The 16,927-nt window shown below is 37.2% G+C and overlaps 2 protein-coding genes across 2 annotated transcripts in view; one reads left to right on the forward strand and one right to left on the reverse strand.

The window, feature by feature from the left end:
- Window positions 1–1,478: 1,478 nt before the first annotated feature.
- Window positions 1,479–10,106, reverse strand: LOC134652671 (forkhead box protein J2-like). The gene is made up of 7 exons (XM_063507835.1): window positions 9,534–10,106; window positions 7,359–7,482; window positions 6,666–6,812; window positions 6,052–6,223; window positions 3,493–3,501; window positions 2,928–3,002; window positions 1,479–1,663 (listed from the first exon to the last, which is right to left on the reverse strand). The coding sequence occupies exons 1-7, from the start codon at window positions 9,722–9,724 to the stop codon at window positions 1,479–1,481; spliced, it is 903 nt and encodes a 300-aa protein (XP_063363905.1). The 5' UTR covers window positions 9,725–10,106.
- A 252-nt stretch (window positions 10,107–10,358) lies between these two features.
- LOC134652856 (unconventional myosin ID) overlaps window positions 10,359–16,927 on the forward strand; it is a 54,641-nt gene continuing 48,072 nt past the window's right edge. Inside the window, exon 1 of the mRNA XM_063508054.1 lies at window positions 10,359–10,586. Coding sequence (XP_063364124.1) covers window positions 10,498–10,586 — 89 coding nt within the window. The 5' untranslated portion in view covers window positions 10,359–10,497. The remainder of the gene's footprint in view (window positions 10,587–16,927) is intronic.

Consider the following 16,927-nt stretch of genomic DNA (forward strand, 5'->3'; position numbering starts at 1 on the left):
ATTTTCACACAAAAATAGAAAAAAAAACAATAAATTTTTGGGGTTCCCCATACTTCGAACTGAAACTCAAAAATTTTTTTTTCATCAAACCCATACGTGTGGAGTATCTATAGATAGGTCTTCAAAAATGATATTGAGGTTTCTAATATCATTTTTTTCTAAACTGAATAGTTTGCGCGAGAGACACTTCCAAAGTGGTAAAATGTGTGTCCCCCCCCCCCCTGTAACTTCTAAAATAAGAGAATGATAAAACTAAAAAAAATATATGATGTACATTACCATGTAAACTTCCACCGAAAATTGGTTTGAACGAGATCTAGTAAGTAGTTTTTTTTATACGTCATAAATCGCCTAAATACGGAACCCTTCATGGGCGAGTACGACTCGCACTTGGCCGCTTTTTAAATCTCTGAATGCCGTTCGCCCTAGCCGCATACAGCCACGGAGTTTAAGGTCCGCGCTCAGCGAAATAAGTCGCGTTCTAAATTCAAATTGCGTTGGGAATATAACTTTCTAGTATAACGTACAAGTTATTTTGTATGAAGAGAAGGTATTATGGGATGTTACAAATTCGAGTTTTTAACACTGTTAATCCCGATTTTAATTTTTGAAAAAAATATATGTTAAACATTATTAAATTCTACATGAAATATGTAAATTTGATAACTGTCGCTATCTCGCATGTATTTTTTTTATTTTTCTGAAAATTTTCATCTAAATTTTTTACTATTATTTTAAGAGATAATTCAATATTAATTTTTTCAGAAAGCGACCTTAATTGTATATACAACATACCCAAATTACAAAGAAATCGGATTAGTACTTTGGCTGTAATAAAATAAAAATGATTTTTCTTTTTTTGCATTTTTTTTTTAAATCTGAAGCATTTGAGGCTTAATATTTGGTGAAAGCACTACATATACATAGGTTAATAATCCAGTAAAAGGAAATTGTTTTTTTCGCTAAGGGCAGTTTGGCCATGCTTACCCGGCTATACCCTTTAGACTTGTACCAACATATCTTTCACTTTTTCCAACTGATCATTTTAGTGTAAAATCGGTACAAAAACTGGATGATTGTCCTGTTCATCGGCCAATCGAGCTGTAGATCTGTAATTGTCGCAAGACAAACCCACGTCCAATAATGTGATAGCGCCGAGTGTTGAAAGGGCATCGCCCTACGTCATAGTAAAGGATCGTTTCCCACCTGAGTAGTTCCAGGTTCAGCACACGGAGTGTTATAAGCACAGACAATCCAACCTCTAGACTGAGCTTAGGCCAATTCTTTCATGAAACCGATGCTGCCAAAAATACGGGGGTGCGGGGGGACGAGGTGAGCGAATCCCGTGCCGTGATCGGTCCGTTCAAAGACACGGACCGATCACGGCACGGGATTGACTCGAAGATGGAGTAACGCTACCGTATGTGTGGCAGAGGGGGTAGCGCGACTATGCTGTCTAGAGGTTGGGTTGTCTGTGGTTATAAGTCGCCCGGCCAGTAGAGGGGGCTGTGCGGCGCGTGGGGGGTGCTTGGGGTCTCGGGCGGGGGGTCGTCGGGGGGGCAGTCGCAGTGGTGGGACACGACGAAGTTGCCGTAGTCGTCCGTGAGCGAGGTGAGCTGCGTCGCGCACACGTGCCGCCGCCCGCCGGAGCACCATGACCGCTCTGGGAACAATGTCTCCGTTAAAACCTAAACTGACCATTAGTTGTAGACCGAACTATAATCGCATGCTTTTTAGGGTTCCGTAGCCAAATGGCAAAAAACGGAACCCTTATAGATTCGTCATGTCTGTCCGTCTGTCCGTCCGTATGTCACAGCCACTTTTCTCCGAAACTATAAGAACTATACTGTTGAAACTTGGTAAGTAGATGTATTCTGTGAACCGCATTAAGAGCCAACAGGAGCTAAGATTTAAATATTTTAGGTAAATATACCCGTCTCGCTAACGGAAGCGGCTCCTAAAACTAGTGCGATAAGGACAAGGCGAAAAATCCTGCGTAAGAATATCAAAAATCGAGGTTTCGTACTCGACTGTTTCCTCCTCCAAAACTTAACCAATCGTAACCAAATTTGGAAATCTAAATGATTATGACATTATCTGTGTCGGACCGTTTTGCTTTTTTGACTAATTGATGTCAGTTTTGAATAGCACGCCTCTCATTGCGGCATAGTCAATTAGGCAATTTTGGCCATTTTTGAAGGGCTCTAGCGCCTTAAAAAACAAAAATATCAAAAAAAGCAAAACGGTCCGACACAGATATTGACAATATTAATCTGTGTTGAAAAAATCATTGCTCTAGCTTCAAAACCCACGGAGGAAACAGTCGAGTACGTTTGTATGGAGAAATGACCACTCCTGTTGGCTCTTAAGATTTTCACACAAAAATAGAAAAAAAAAAACAATAAATTTTGGGGGTTCCCCATACTTAGAACTGAAACTCAAATTTTTTTTTTCATCAAACCCATACGTGTGGGGTATCTATGGATAGGTCTTCAAAAATGATATTGAGGTTTCTAATATCATTTTTTTCTAAACTGAATAGTTTGCGCGAGAGACACTTCCAAAGTGATAAAATGTGTGTCCCCCCCCCTGTAACTTCTAAAATAAGAGAATCATAAAACTAAAAAAAATATATGATGTACATTACCATGTAAACTTCCACCGAAAATTGTTTTGAACGAGATCTAGTAAGTAAGTAGTTTTTTTTTAATACGTCATAAATCGCCTAAATATTCATGGGCGAGTCCGACTCGCACTTGGCCGCTTTTTTGTACATGAAGCTCCGGACATAACTTTAATTATAAATTCATTATAAAACACTTTAGTGAAGTATAATGAATTTAACTAATGATGTGTCGCCATAATTATATAGAGAACACCCTGTAGAAAGATACATTTCAATAGGTATTGTTATAATATATTTATACCTTCACTAATGTCCACGTCTGATATCAGCTCCTCATTCATAAGCGCTGTCAATGCGTCGTCTGTATGACTCGATTCTGTAAATAATTAAACATTTATTGTAAAACAAGGATAACGAAAGAGATGCCTATTCTTGTTGTTAGGGGCTATATAAGGCTCCACAGCCTATGTATCACTGCGACCATCCCTGATCTATTAAGATCGTCACCTACTACAACACTCGATCCAAACCTGCAAATTCAAACAGCTGCAGGATCTTTTTGATCTCGAGAGACTTTAACTCCTCCGGGCTCATTATGTATCTGCCAAGGATCAAGTCACGAGTGCGCATTAGGCAAGGGCACTCTGCGAGGATGTGCAAAGGCAACTCTCTGCCTCCATACAGAGTCAAGAGTCATCCCATGTCACGTTTCCCCATAGTGTGCATGTGCTTATTTAGGCCGCAGTGCCCAGTAAGCACTCTTACAAGTTGCGCAGTTGGTTCCTAGACAGCGCTAAGGCGTTCGAGGACGCCTTTTTGCTGAAGGCCTTTATAATGCTTTTTAAGCGCTTTGGAATGGTTCAGACCTGTTGTTTCTCTCCAGAGCTGAATGGTTTTGTAGCGACAGTAGGTCTTTACGGTGAGCCGCGTTAGGCTTTTGGGAATGCCAAAAGAGATCCCTAACTAGTAGTAAGTGTCTGTTTCTTTCGGTTATAATACTTCAAATAATTTATTTCACAATATTTCACATATTATAATAGTATTTATTCGTAAGCACAAACAATCGAGACAATACATAATAAAAAAGAAAACACAAAATAAGATTAAAGTGCCATGAAATGAGATTTATTAGTAACAATCACGTAACCTCTCTTCAATCCTAAAATTCTTCTATCAGATTTCATTGTAACAATCACGTAACCTCTCTTCAATCCTAAAATTATTCTATCAGATTTCATCCAATTTAATATCATACAGTCTTATGTTAACCATACCGCTTTATGTTAACACATACACTTCATGCATCCGTGCGCACGCACACACACACACGCACACGCACACGCACACACGCACACACACACACACACACACACACACACACACACACACACACACACACACACACACACACTCTTGTGCCAGATATCTAACTATGAGCCATTGCTCATAGTTAGATATCTGGCTTAGATATCTCTTTTCTGTTTAAGTTACATGTTACGTTAATTTAAATGTAATTTTAATCTTAAGTTCTATTTATTTTTGTTTCTTTCAACCGTTGCTCTGTTATTGTACTTAGTAAACCAGTAAGGAAGAGCGGTGTCTCTTGACACAGGTATCTTGTATGCTTAAAAAGAGACACCAACCTGCATATTGTTAATCTACTATGTTACTGAATAAATAATTATTTTTTTATGAAATGGCCCCATCTCAGCATGTTGCTGGTGGGTTCCAGCGCTGATCTTCCGATGAGACCATCAAGTGAGGCAACAGACAAGAACAAAAAAACATAAAAAGAATGTACAGTAAACAAATAGTTAAATAAGAATAAAGTTACACAGCAAGAAGATACAACATAACAACTATATTAAAATTAAAATTATTAATAAATATAAAACAAGCATTGTGCTCACAACACTGTATAGGTCCGGTCTAACCATACCTTGGCTGAGCATTACAGCTGCATATGCAACTAACACCAACGGTGACTACACTAACTAAAAGGCAATGACAGACCAAACCAATACCAAGCGTTCATGAAATCTAGGTTAAAAAGTCTTATAAGATTAGCTTATTAACAAGACAGCATCGTAGGATGAAGAATACTAACATAACAACACTCTACTAAGTATGGCGTATCAGGAATGATGAACCCTTGTCAGGCCGAAGGAACAAAACACTTGTGGCAAGCATAAGTAAAAGTATTTATAGTTTTAAAACGAAGCTTAAACAGTACATGCTTAGCCACCAACTTAGCCAGGAAACCTGCTTACATGATACAAGCTGCCTGTAGTTTTTGCTTGTACTTACACTTAGATTACGTTCCCTATGCATTGCCATGGCACATTACTTTAGAAATCGCCGTCACTTGTCTGTTTGTACGTAGTTAAAACTGTGAGATCGATAAAATATTGATGTTGCTCATGAAATCGACCTGTCTTCTTCATCTTGTCATTTTTTTTAGTTTAGTTTGCATAGTTGCCGCATGGCGCTAGCTGTTAGGCGCAATGTACGGCCAAGACGAGTTCGACCCAACATTGTAGGTACATAGTAATTTATAATTTATTGTAATGTATTTTTATCTTTTTGCTGTCTTTGTCTTTTGTATGTTATATATTAATTTTGTTTTGTATTGTCGTGATTGTTTCACCGGATGGTCTCATCGGAAGATCAGCGCTGGAAGTCGCCAGCAACATGCTGAGGTGAGACTATTTCGTGGCACTTTATCCTTTTATTCTCTGTTATATCTCTTGTTATATCTCTGTTATATCTGTTTATATTTTGTGTTTGTGCTCACGAATAAAATTATTTATATTCTATTCTAAAAGTACAAACTACAGGGCAGCTAGTATCAAGTCTGTAGGCTTCCTGGTTAAGTTGGTGATTAAGTAAATACTGTTTAATCTTTGACTTAAAACTATGAATACTTTGCAGGTTTCTCAAGGGCGGAGGTATGTTATTCCAGACCTTCGACGCGGCATAGCGAAAACTTCCCCGAAAAGCTGCTGATATTAGCATTCCAATAAATTTTAGAAGTCTGAATGAGTAAATTAACCTCTTATCTCAACTCCCAGAAGTTTGAATTCGTTAGCCATAGACTAATCGTGAATTATTAAACGTATAACGTTTTTTTCTCTTTGCTTGGTATATATCGCTTCAATACGCAGCGTTATCATATTCAAAGAGTTATCATACTATTCATATTACCATCATTTACACTGTTAACAGATAATTCGTAAACCTTATTGCAGTTATATATTATATCCTCGAGGATTAGGTCTTAGACCGTCAAAGACATCAACTGTCACGCGCGGCTACGGCCCAATATCAACCTTTTTTGTATTCCTAGTTACACATGGTTCACAATAACGCGTCGCACACAATACTCGTACTCGTAGTATGCAAATTTGAGTATTGTTGGTAACTACCTGTGCCTGCAGCGTGCAGCTCGGGCACGGCGCCCAGCTTGGCGGGGTCGGGCGCGGGGTCGGTGGGCGTGGCGGGGGGCGTGGGCGCCGCGTCGGGCGCCAGTATCCCCGCCCCCACCCCCGCCGCCTCGCCGCTGCTGTTGCTGCTGCACTCCGGGCTGTACGGCGCCATCTACAACATCACTCTTGGTTTGTTAATCCTTTCTATTACACCACCAACAAAATACGAACAACAAAACAGTTCAAATGCGTAAGGGCGATTCCGAGTCCGGTCAGACAGATACAATTTATGAAACTTAGATAATCATTTCACACTTTATTCTCTTTCCTTTCTTTTAACTTAAGTTTAAAATACGCAATCTAGTTAAAATTACAGAGGACTATTCGATAAGAGCGACACAATCATGTCGGGTTCAGTCATAGAGTGGAGTTGCTAGATTGGTTTTATAATATAAAAGGCAAACAAGCAAAAAACCTGCGACACCAGAGGGGTTGTTGCTGGCCTTTAAAATGAAAATACGCTCTTTTCTTGAAAGTTTGAAGGTGACGAAAGCCTGTGTAACGATGGCTGTCTTTTGTTTAAAATGAGATGATAAGTATACTAAAATACTTACCCGTAGCGACCTCCGTCGCCGAGGAGTTACTTCAGATAACTTGTAACTACTATCCATGGCCCAATATGATCCTTTGCCTGGGTCATCTTTGCTGCGAGCCACTTTCATGAAGCATTTATTCAATGACAGGTTGTGCCTGATTGAGTTCTGAAATTACAAGAATTTATATAAATATATACATGGAATGTTTCAAGTTTGACAGAAAAATAAAATACAGATAATTTTATGATGTCACTAATATACAGTGGAAAATTGCAAGTTTTTGACACTTGCTAGCAGAAATTACATAAATAATATACCTCAGGTGTCAGACAACTTCAATACTGCCGTATATTTTTCAATTAAAATATATGGTTTGATTGCAATCACCGTTGTTAATTAAATAGTAATATATAATATAATAAATCATTTATTTCAAGTATAAGTTACACTTCATATCTTCATGGCTAGTAAAATTTAATTCTAAAATAGTGCAGTAAAATTATAAATTAAAAGGCACATTTTTGTGTTAAGATTTTTACAATAAAACATAATACTACTAATGTGTCAATATTAGAACTACTAGAACTAGGTCTTAAAAAAATAGGAGAAAGATAAAAGTGCAGCAATAATACTTCAATGCTATGTTTGTATACAAAGCATACATACATATGCTTCAACATACTATGGTATACATAATACAACACGTCTTACCATCCATCCCTTGCCAGCCTCCCTGTAGTAAGGGAAGGCGTTGCATATGTATGTGTAGATCTCGTTGAGGGTCATCTTGCCGTTGGGGGAGCTGCTGATTGCTAGGCGTATCATGCTGGCATAACTGGAAAGAATGAAGTCTTAAATTGGAAGCCTCTAGGAAAGTTAAGGAGGAAATTACATTTGAGTTTGTAATTTAGTGCCATTGACAAATCAAAATCACATTTGTCTTGGCAAGTTTTGATGTGTGCCCACACGCCCCACACATCAAAGATAATTTTAGATTTTTCAAGCTTTGGGACTATGAGGAACCTACATAGCTACATACTTATGCTGGCATGGTGAACAGGATTTTGGCATCTGACTGCATGCAACTAAATGCAAAAAACTAAGGTTTAAGGTCCCTTTTTATAGTTTTTCGTAAATAACTCTTAAACAGTGGCCCGTAGCAAAAAATGTTCTATCACATAAGCAATCTACATAAAATTCTCTACAAAAAAGATTCAGTGCACTTTTTCGCTAGGATCAGTAATTTAAAATGTATTAAAGTGGGAAAGTTACGTATAATTTGTTCTACAGTCGTTTTTTTTTAGTTTTCCGTAAATAACTCGTAAACGGTAGCCCACAGCAAAAATTATCTTTTACATAAATAATCTATTTGAGATTCCTTATAAAATAAATGCTACGTTTTTTCGCTAGGATCAATATTAAAAAAAAATATTTAAAGGGGGAAAGGGTATACGCCTGACAAGCCTGGTTTAAATATTGATCCTAGAGAAAAAGATTGAATAACCTTTTTGTAGGAAATTTTATGTTAATTATGAATGTTATAAAACATTTTTTGCTATTGGCTATCATTTACGAGTTATTTACGAAATACTAAAAAAGGGGACCTCTGAATTAATATTCTCCCTATAATATTGATCCTAGCGAAAAAAGTAGCATTTATTTTATAAGAAATCTCAAATAGATTATTTACGTAAAAGATAATTTATTGCTGTGGGCTACCGTTTAAAAGTTATTTACGAAAAACTAAAAAAAAACGACCTTAGAACAAATTATATGTCACTTTCCAACCTTAATATATTTTAAAATATTTATTCTAGCGAAAAAGTGTACTAAATCTTTTTTGTAGAAAATATTATATACATTACTTATGTAGTAGAACATTTCTTGCTACGGGCCACCGTTTAAGAGTTATTTACGAAAAACTATAAAAAGGGACCTTAAAACTCCCCCCTACCCGTTAACTTCACCCCCACCCCCCGGTACTTTTAGTATCTTATTTCATACACCATTACCTACACCACATGCTAAAATTGGCTTACACATGTATTATTTCCCCCGATTGGCAATTTTTGGTGTTTGTTTGGTGTACTACTACTTTTCGTCCACTTGACCTATTAGCAAATATTATTGATATTTAATTTGCTACTTGTGAAACATAATTTTTATGTAGATAGATATATTGTTTCGATATTAAGGATTGCAATAAGTCCAAATTAGTGCAGCAATGTAGGTTTATATTCAAATTTCGTCAAGTAGACGAAGACTAACACACCTGCCCAAAATCAAGTACCTACATATGTTGTACAAAGTAGTAAGCAGAGTGCAGAAGGATTTAATTAGTCACAAGCTGTATTTCTAGGGACTGCTTTAGATTGGCAGTCTGAAGGAAAACAACAACAGGCTCATCACATGATGTAATGCTACACCTACCCACTACTTGCGAGGCTTATGACTAATTATTATGGAATTAATACCCTCATACCTATAAAAAAGGTATCTGTCTACTTTATAAAGAAAACGAGAAATTATGAAGTTAAAATAGTTTTCCTCCCCCTGCAAATTATGTTAAATGTTTTTTTTTTACTTTAAACTTAAATATGAAATCATAAAATATTGCATTTTTGTTGTACATTCTTATAATACAGAAAGGATTTTGAAGCAAAACCTTAACCTTCCTGAACTTGCTGACTCCATAGGGAATGAGAAAATCTAGAAAGACCATGGTTTTGAAAATTAAATTAAATTTAAAAGCTGCCCAGGGTTCCAGTGGGTATTGAAAGGGTAAACAGGCATTTAAATGTATACTAGCATTTATCAGCTGATTCATAGTTAGCAAGAAACTAAAAGAAATAAACGTTTAAGGGTAGAAGTGGCAAAACTATGTACCTGTAGGCGGGTTTGGCGTGTTTGATCTTGTTCGCGTTCTCCTTCTGGTCTGCCTCCTTGTTGTTGTTCTCCTGCAGCCCCAGCGGCTGCACGCCCTCGAACAGGAAGCGCGGGATGGGGCCGAGCGGGCTGTGCCGCGGCGGGCCCGGGCTGTACGCCGGCAGCCATTCCACTCCTGGCGAGTCGCTCATTGTCCATGCACCGCACTCCACTACACTTCACTACCCATTCCTAACAAAGAAAACCACACCGTTTAGGTCGCACTACACCCAACAAGGCCCTCCGTGGGCGTAACTCACGCTCGCTACCTTTTATGAAGAGGATTCCCACATTTCATTGTAGAACACCAAGATCGCGGATCCTTGAAATTACGATGTTACAGAATACTTTGACGGTAAACTCCGAGAAGGCGCACAGCTCAAGGAAAACGCAACGACACTAAAATATAGTTGAAGACGTTAATTAACCATGAAAATAACATAAAAAATTAAATAAAATTAATTTTCTGAAATTATTATGACATTTGAGGCGCCTACAACAAGGAAAATGGCGGCGGCGGTCATCATTCTTCCTTCTTTTTTTTACTGCCTATGGATTGAGTTGTAGAATTTTTATCCCTATCCATAAATAAACGAAAAATAATATGTTATTTATTAAAATGGACTAAATAAACAATATCGCTAATGAAATGATATAAACTCAACATAGGTAACAATAGGTAATACTTGAAGTTGAATATATATATACCTAATATACCTTTTGGATACTGGTAACATTGCAAAGTTGCCAGCGTCTAAAAATTATTTAAAAAGCTGTCAGTTTGAATGAAATGTCGGAGGTGGGAGGTCGCCTCTCGGTCCGTTGAATTTTAACGGTTTGTTGACAAATTATACGCAAAGAAAGAAACTTTCCTATGAACATTGATATTGACTTTTTGAGTGGATTATAAAGTGTGTTTGTGGCCATGGCGAGTCAACCCGAAGTCGGCGTGCCCGACTTCGTGCTCTTGGACAATTTGACTGCTGACAAGTTTATTGAGAATTTGCATTTGAGGTAAGTGTGACTTTTCACGTTTCGTCGCCGTGCGTGGGATTCCTCGCTTGAGTCCTCCGAAATAAAAGAAACATAAATCGCTTGGAATAATACCGAGTACGGTGTATTTTATTAAACTGTGTATGGTGTTCCACTTTTAGCGCACGTTCTTGTGTTTAGTTAGCTGTTGTTTGACCTTCGTGTCATGAACTATCGGAGAAGTAAGCGCTTGCTGCAGCATATTCTACTGAGGTAAATCAATATTAGAACAGCTGATATCACCACTTCGTTTGCAATTATTCATTCCTTTAGTTTATGAATGTAAAACTTAGTTCAACAATAAATGGAAATACAATAATTTAAGTATATAGATATAATTGAATTGCGTAAAAAAGGTTTTAAATATTCAGGTTACTCACACACAGTGCCATGAGTCAAATTACTCATTCAAGTAACATACAAACTGTATGTTGTGGCTTCAAGAGTTTTCCTTGTGTTGCCCTTGTGCTGTTTGTGAATAGCTTGTGTTAGGAATACACCGTAACTAATGTTGGTAATTGGATTGATGGCTCAAATCTTTTTGTTTGAATGTTAATCTCTGGTCATGGCCATACAATTGTCCCAACTAAACTTGTGTGATGACCACAATAATGAGTACCTACACTAAGGTGTAAATATCATTCTTGTGAAATAACTAAATTATTCTAACTTATTTAATTTTGTAATGTGCCTTATAAAAATATACGTCAAGTATATGTTTACACTTTTACACCTTACTCCTTGTAAACATCTTTGACGTCAACTGTACCATCAACCACATGGACTGATCATTTATTTTGTAAACCTTATTTCAATGTAAGAAGGTCTTATACTCGGTACTCAGGTGTATCTTACTTAACATTTATTAATTTACAAAACAAGCAATCAGTGTAGAACTATCCAACATACACACTTATGCAATACTCATTTTCTTATAGAAATACTTCCTAACACATAGAAGCTGCAAAACAGATTATATCAGCTAAGTAATTGTTAGCAACATGAAGTTGTGAGCATGAGTGAATCACTCAACTGTCTTTGCTGACTATCACAGATCACTTGCTCGTAACTAATAGACGGAGCATTTAACTCGCGCTCACTACACGTTGACACTTGCATAGTGGCGCCCTATTACTCATTTCAGTTGCCTACCTGCTCTACATTTTCGATCCGTGATCCGTGCATGAGGATGAGTAAATGAAAATGAACTAAAGTCCCCACTAATAAGGTGTTCTTTCATAAATTATACATAATGGAGTGCAATGGATGAAATTGGGCGGTGCAGCTCGCGATGTTGTACAGTTGAAAGCTGATCCACACATGATGCGTAGGTAATGCATACTTTTGCCATACACCGCTTGCAAGTTGCATCGCGTTTTAGGTTGTGTAGATAACGAAATGCGAAGATAACAGTAAGCTGCAGAGATAACTGAGTCCCCCTGCCTAGATACTTGTTTGCAGCTGCATACTATGCAAGTATACACAGGAAGCTAAGAGTAGAGATTGTTGCATACACATTTGGTGTGGACTATCCTTTAGTTTAGAGCGTATACAAAGGTATAGATATTGAAACATGGGAGGTGAGGTGTTCTATAGGAGGTAGTCTATGTTCGGAGTCCATTTAATGTTTTAAATGGTATCTATGTCATGGCACTCATGGCACAACTATGTAGTTAGTTTCATATTTATTGCTTGTATACGTGTTGTTTTATCAAAGTAGGTAATAGAGTGAAGGTACAGGCATTGATTGCCGTGCATAGAGAGAAAGTTGCCACAATAATATACTTGGCGATGTGTATTTGATATTGATTGTTATCTACTGGAATTTTTATTTGATAATAACGTTTATTGCTACTTTATTCGATAAACTGACGAAACGCCGCGATGTAAAGATACTTATTTATGAAAATCTAATACATTTACGAAATATCTCGAGTTGGCTAATCTTAAGTACAGACTGATATAGAGATGAACATTACGGTTTCTGACGAAATGCTATTAGTCTTGAATAGCAAAATGATGAAACGACTTGATGAAAGATACATATTATATACTGTACCGAAGAAAATCGAAAGCATCGTACGTTCGTACCTAAACTACCTGTGTCATCTCGGACATCTCGAGTTGGCTAATCTGAAGTACTATTGTGCACTGCTAACTAACCATTAATAATAATAAACCTCTCATTGGGCTGACATCGGTTGGTACAGTTAGCATTAAAATAACGTTACAGTTTGCGTTTGTGCTAAACGTATTGCAAATTGCAATGCACGCTTTAAGAAAAAAGATACATTTGCTGCATCTGCTATTAGTGATAGTGACTGTATCACGGTTTCGGAAATATGCATTCATTAATTATAATATACCTATTTATGAAAAAAATAGAATACATCTAACATCTATAGGTCTATCTATCTCTCTCTATCCCTCACGTTGGCTAATCTCAAGTACCGACGCTGACACAAAGATGATGCCTTGCCTTTGTAACAATGGCCCGCTGTCGCGCTGACATCACCTTCATTATCATCAAGTCTACTTATAATGCTGCTCGCTAATTAGAAGTGAGATAAAATGTCCAAGTCGCTGTTTAATTATCGGCCCTGTGAGGTCTGGAGGTATTGATCGCTTTGGAAGATAAGCTTATCGCTTCCCAAAGAGATGGTCTTTCTCTTGCTGGGAGAGGATTATGCCAAAGGCAACCAAACTAAACGTTTGGAGAAAAAGATTGCCAATAATAAGTTGTTGAAGGTAGAATCAAGATGGGTCAGTGTTCGAAAACGATAAAATGATACTTTTCTGCACAATCGAGTCAACATATTGGTTGTATGAGATAGGTATTTGCGGCTAGACCGCACCGCACATATCATGTTCGCATTCACAGGCTTTTCAACCGGATTTTTGGTTTGAACACATTCTAGAATTTGGTAGAAGAAGAACAAATAAAACGATTAAAAATAAAACAAAGAGGTTTAGAGGTATGTTTGTATAAGAAAACTCTTCACTACGCACTAGATCTCTATATAGAGAGATCAAGTGACAGATTTTAATACTGTATACAGCACTTGTAGGTAATTTAGTTGCACCAATAAAATCAACATTTGTGACACTTTGAGGTTCCTGAAACTGCTTATTTCTACTGTGGTTGAACCATCATACTATACCACACTATTACCGTATTAGTATTTAGTACTGCCACAATGTATAGGATTTATAGGTTCACCGGTACGGCACTGGACAGCAACACAACTGACCATTTTTGAACTTTATGTCCATTCAGTAAGGTTGACGAATTGTCAGACAGGATGGTACCGCAATATAGTCGCCACAAAACCAGCAATTTCAGCTCCAAGCGTATTTACAACTTTCAGGGGCTCATTCGAAAACATCCCTAAAGCTTTTGCAATAAGGTTGTAATTTGTTATTGAAATGCTGTCGTAAAGTTCGGTGTTTGCAAAGGAGGCAAATTGTTTCACCATAATGCGGTTATTCAAGTTAAGTTTTATGGGTTAATACGTGAATAGGACAGTAACGGCTTTCTTAAGGCACGTGGAATAACCCGAATAACTGATGTGGTTGAACCGCAGTACTTACAGCAACGCTCTTAATTGACCAGATGTAAATCTTATATCATTGCAATAAGGTTTACGAATTGTTAGTCAATTGTGGATGGCAGCTATGCGGCAGAGCAATTAGCTTAGAGTAAATCATTTGTAATTGGTCCGTTTCTGGAGAACCATCGGTAAAATCTTGTATATATTATGTATTATTAGGGATGTGACCGACCGTAAAAAGCCGGAGGCCATCTCTCAGATGGCTTTATATATACTTACAGTATATACATACTTATATATTATTATATACTCGTACTGTATATAACATAGCCATGTGTTGCAGGTGTTCATGGGCGACGGTAATTGATTACCACCAGGCGATTCGTCTGCTTGTTTGCCTCTTATATAATTAAAAAACTGTTTAACGAAAACCTATTACGATCGACAGGCAAGTATCGCATCTATTAAAGAGTAGATAAGCCTTCACTACCTGCTAACGACCACTTATCACTGCTATCGGAGGAATGCACACGTGACTGACGTGTCCACCTACATAATAGACAATATCACATTTTGTCATAAGTCATCGCATAGTTATTTAGTTATTCTGCATACGCGTAAGTCGTGGTCTTTTCCTATTAGGGAGTGGCGCTACTCTACTCTAACCTCGGCTCCTATTCTATTACGAAGCCCAGCAGGCGGGTCTGCCGCAAAAGACAACAATGTGAAGAAGAAGGTTGGTTGTGGGTCAAATTAAGTTGTATATTTTCGACAGAAACATGTAAAATTGAACGAGTACGAGTACAAAATGTAACCGTTAAGGTGGTTCGACTAGGTTACTCAAAGCTTAACCCTCGCTAGATGGTGCCACTTTCGCAAAATTTCATGTTTAATTTTTTTATGGAATGGTCTTGGTATTTGTATACTTAAAACTATGTTTAGCGAACTCTTTAAGTAAATATTGAACTATTAATATAAACATTGAATACTTCATTGTGCAAAAACCACCCTTTAAAGTCGACGGAGTGTTGCTGTCATGCTTTTTCCTACTATAACTCACACATGCAAGCAGTGTTTCCGTGATGCTTATAGTAGACAATTTCACACAACGTAAGTATACTGCAATAGCGTTACGGTATGTTCGTGGAAATACGTGCAAGAGAATTGGGGTTCAAGACTGGTGCGAGTAGGTAATTTCTTTTTGTTTATTTTTGTCCTTTTTGTGTTATCTTACCTTTAAACGAGCAATTATTATATATATATTTATTTATATATTTGGATGATATCAGAAACGGCTCTAACGATTTCGATGAAATTTGCTATAAGGGGTTTGATCTCTTAGCTAGGTCTGATCTGTGAAAAAACGCGCATTTTTGGGTTTTTATATATTTTCTGAGCTTTGGTCGGTCTCCCAGATATTCAATCTCTTCTTCCTCGCATGGGGTCCGCTTGGCAACTAATCCCAGAATTGGCATGGGCACTAGTTTTTACGAAAGCGACTGCCCTGACCTTCCAACCCAGAGAGTAAACTTATTGGGATTAGTCCGGTTTCCTCACATTGGTTTCTTTCACCGAAAAATAGGTATCGGTATATAAATAGGTTCCGGTAAATAGGTATCAAATGATATTTCGTACAAAAGTTCCGAAAAATCATTGGTACGACGGTACGAGCCGGGGTTAGAACCCGCGACCTCCGGATTGCAAGTCGCACGCTCTTTCCGCTAGGCCACCAGCGCTTCCCCCAGATATTCAGTATCATCATCATCACTATCACTACATAGTATAAAACAAAGTCGCTTTTCTGTCTGTCTGTCTGTATGCTTAGATCTTTAAAAGTACGCAACGGATTTTGATGCGATTTTTTTTAATAGATAGAGTGATTCAAGAGGAAGGTTTATGTATAATTGGTTAACCCGTGCGAAGCCGGGGCGGGTAGCTATTATCAATAAAATACATTATCAACGTTTTCAAAAAAAAAATCAATACCTGATTTTCACAGATTATGATCTTTTTGGGTTCTTCCAACTCAGAATCACTAGCATATTCTTGTTGAATCCTGAAGCTAATATAAAAACTATGTCCCAAATATTTGTATAGAAGTTTTAGTTTCCGCTACGTCACGCAGGCTGGGAAACATTTTTGATACTAAAACCTGATGTGATGACCGACATTTTAGGATATCTTTTTATGCTAGGATGGAGAATACCTACTGACGATTCTTAGTAGAAAAGCCCAAGGAAGTCCAGTTTGTAAGTGTCAGGTATCAGTTTTTTTTAAAGCGCTAATAGTTTGTTCTACAAGTAAAGCAATCCCTTACTGCCCAGCCTCTAATAAAGTAGTAGGTAATTGTAAAATAAAATAAAAGGAAATCATTTTTTTTTAATTCAAGTACCTACAGTACATTTTTTTATATTTGTTATCCGTAGTAGTCCCTGTACCTGAAAGAAATATAATATCATGAATCATGATAGAAAAAAATATTAGGAAGAAAGATGATGCAACAATATGGATTCTAATAAAGTTATAATTTACATACCTGGTAGTAATTAGTAATAATTGTGTTTTTCATTCATAGACAAAATTCCATTATTTTCAACCACAGGAAATTTTATACATTTCTTTTTTATTGCTGTGAGGATGTCCTGATTGTAAAAATCAAAAAGATTAGGTAGAGTATAATTTCTAATTATCTTTGTAAAAATTAAACGAATACGCTTAGCCCATACTTAATCCATCGATTTTTGAAAATAAGAAAAATTAAATAAAAATAAA

The sequence above is a fragment of the Cydia amplana genome, chromosome 12, assembly GCF_948474715.1.
Source record: "Cydia amplana chromosome 12, ilCydAmpl1.1, whole genome shotgun sequence".
Lineage (NCBI taxonomy): Eukaryota > Metazoa > Arthropoda > Insecta > Lepidoptera > Tortricidae > Cydia > Cydia amplana.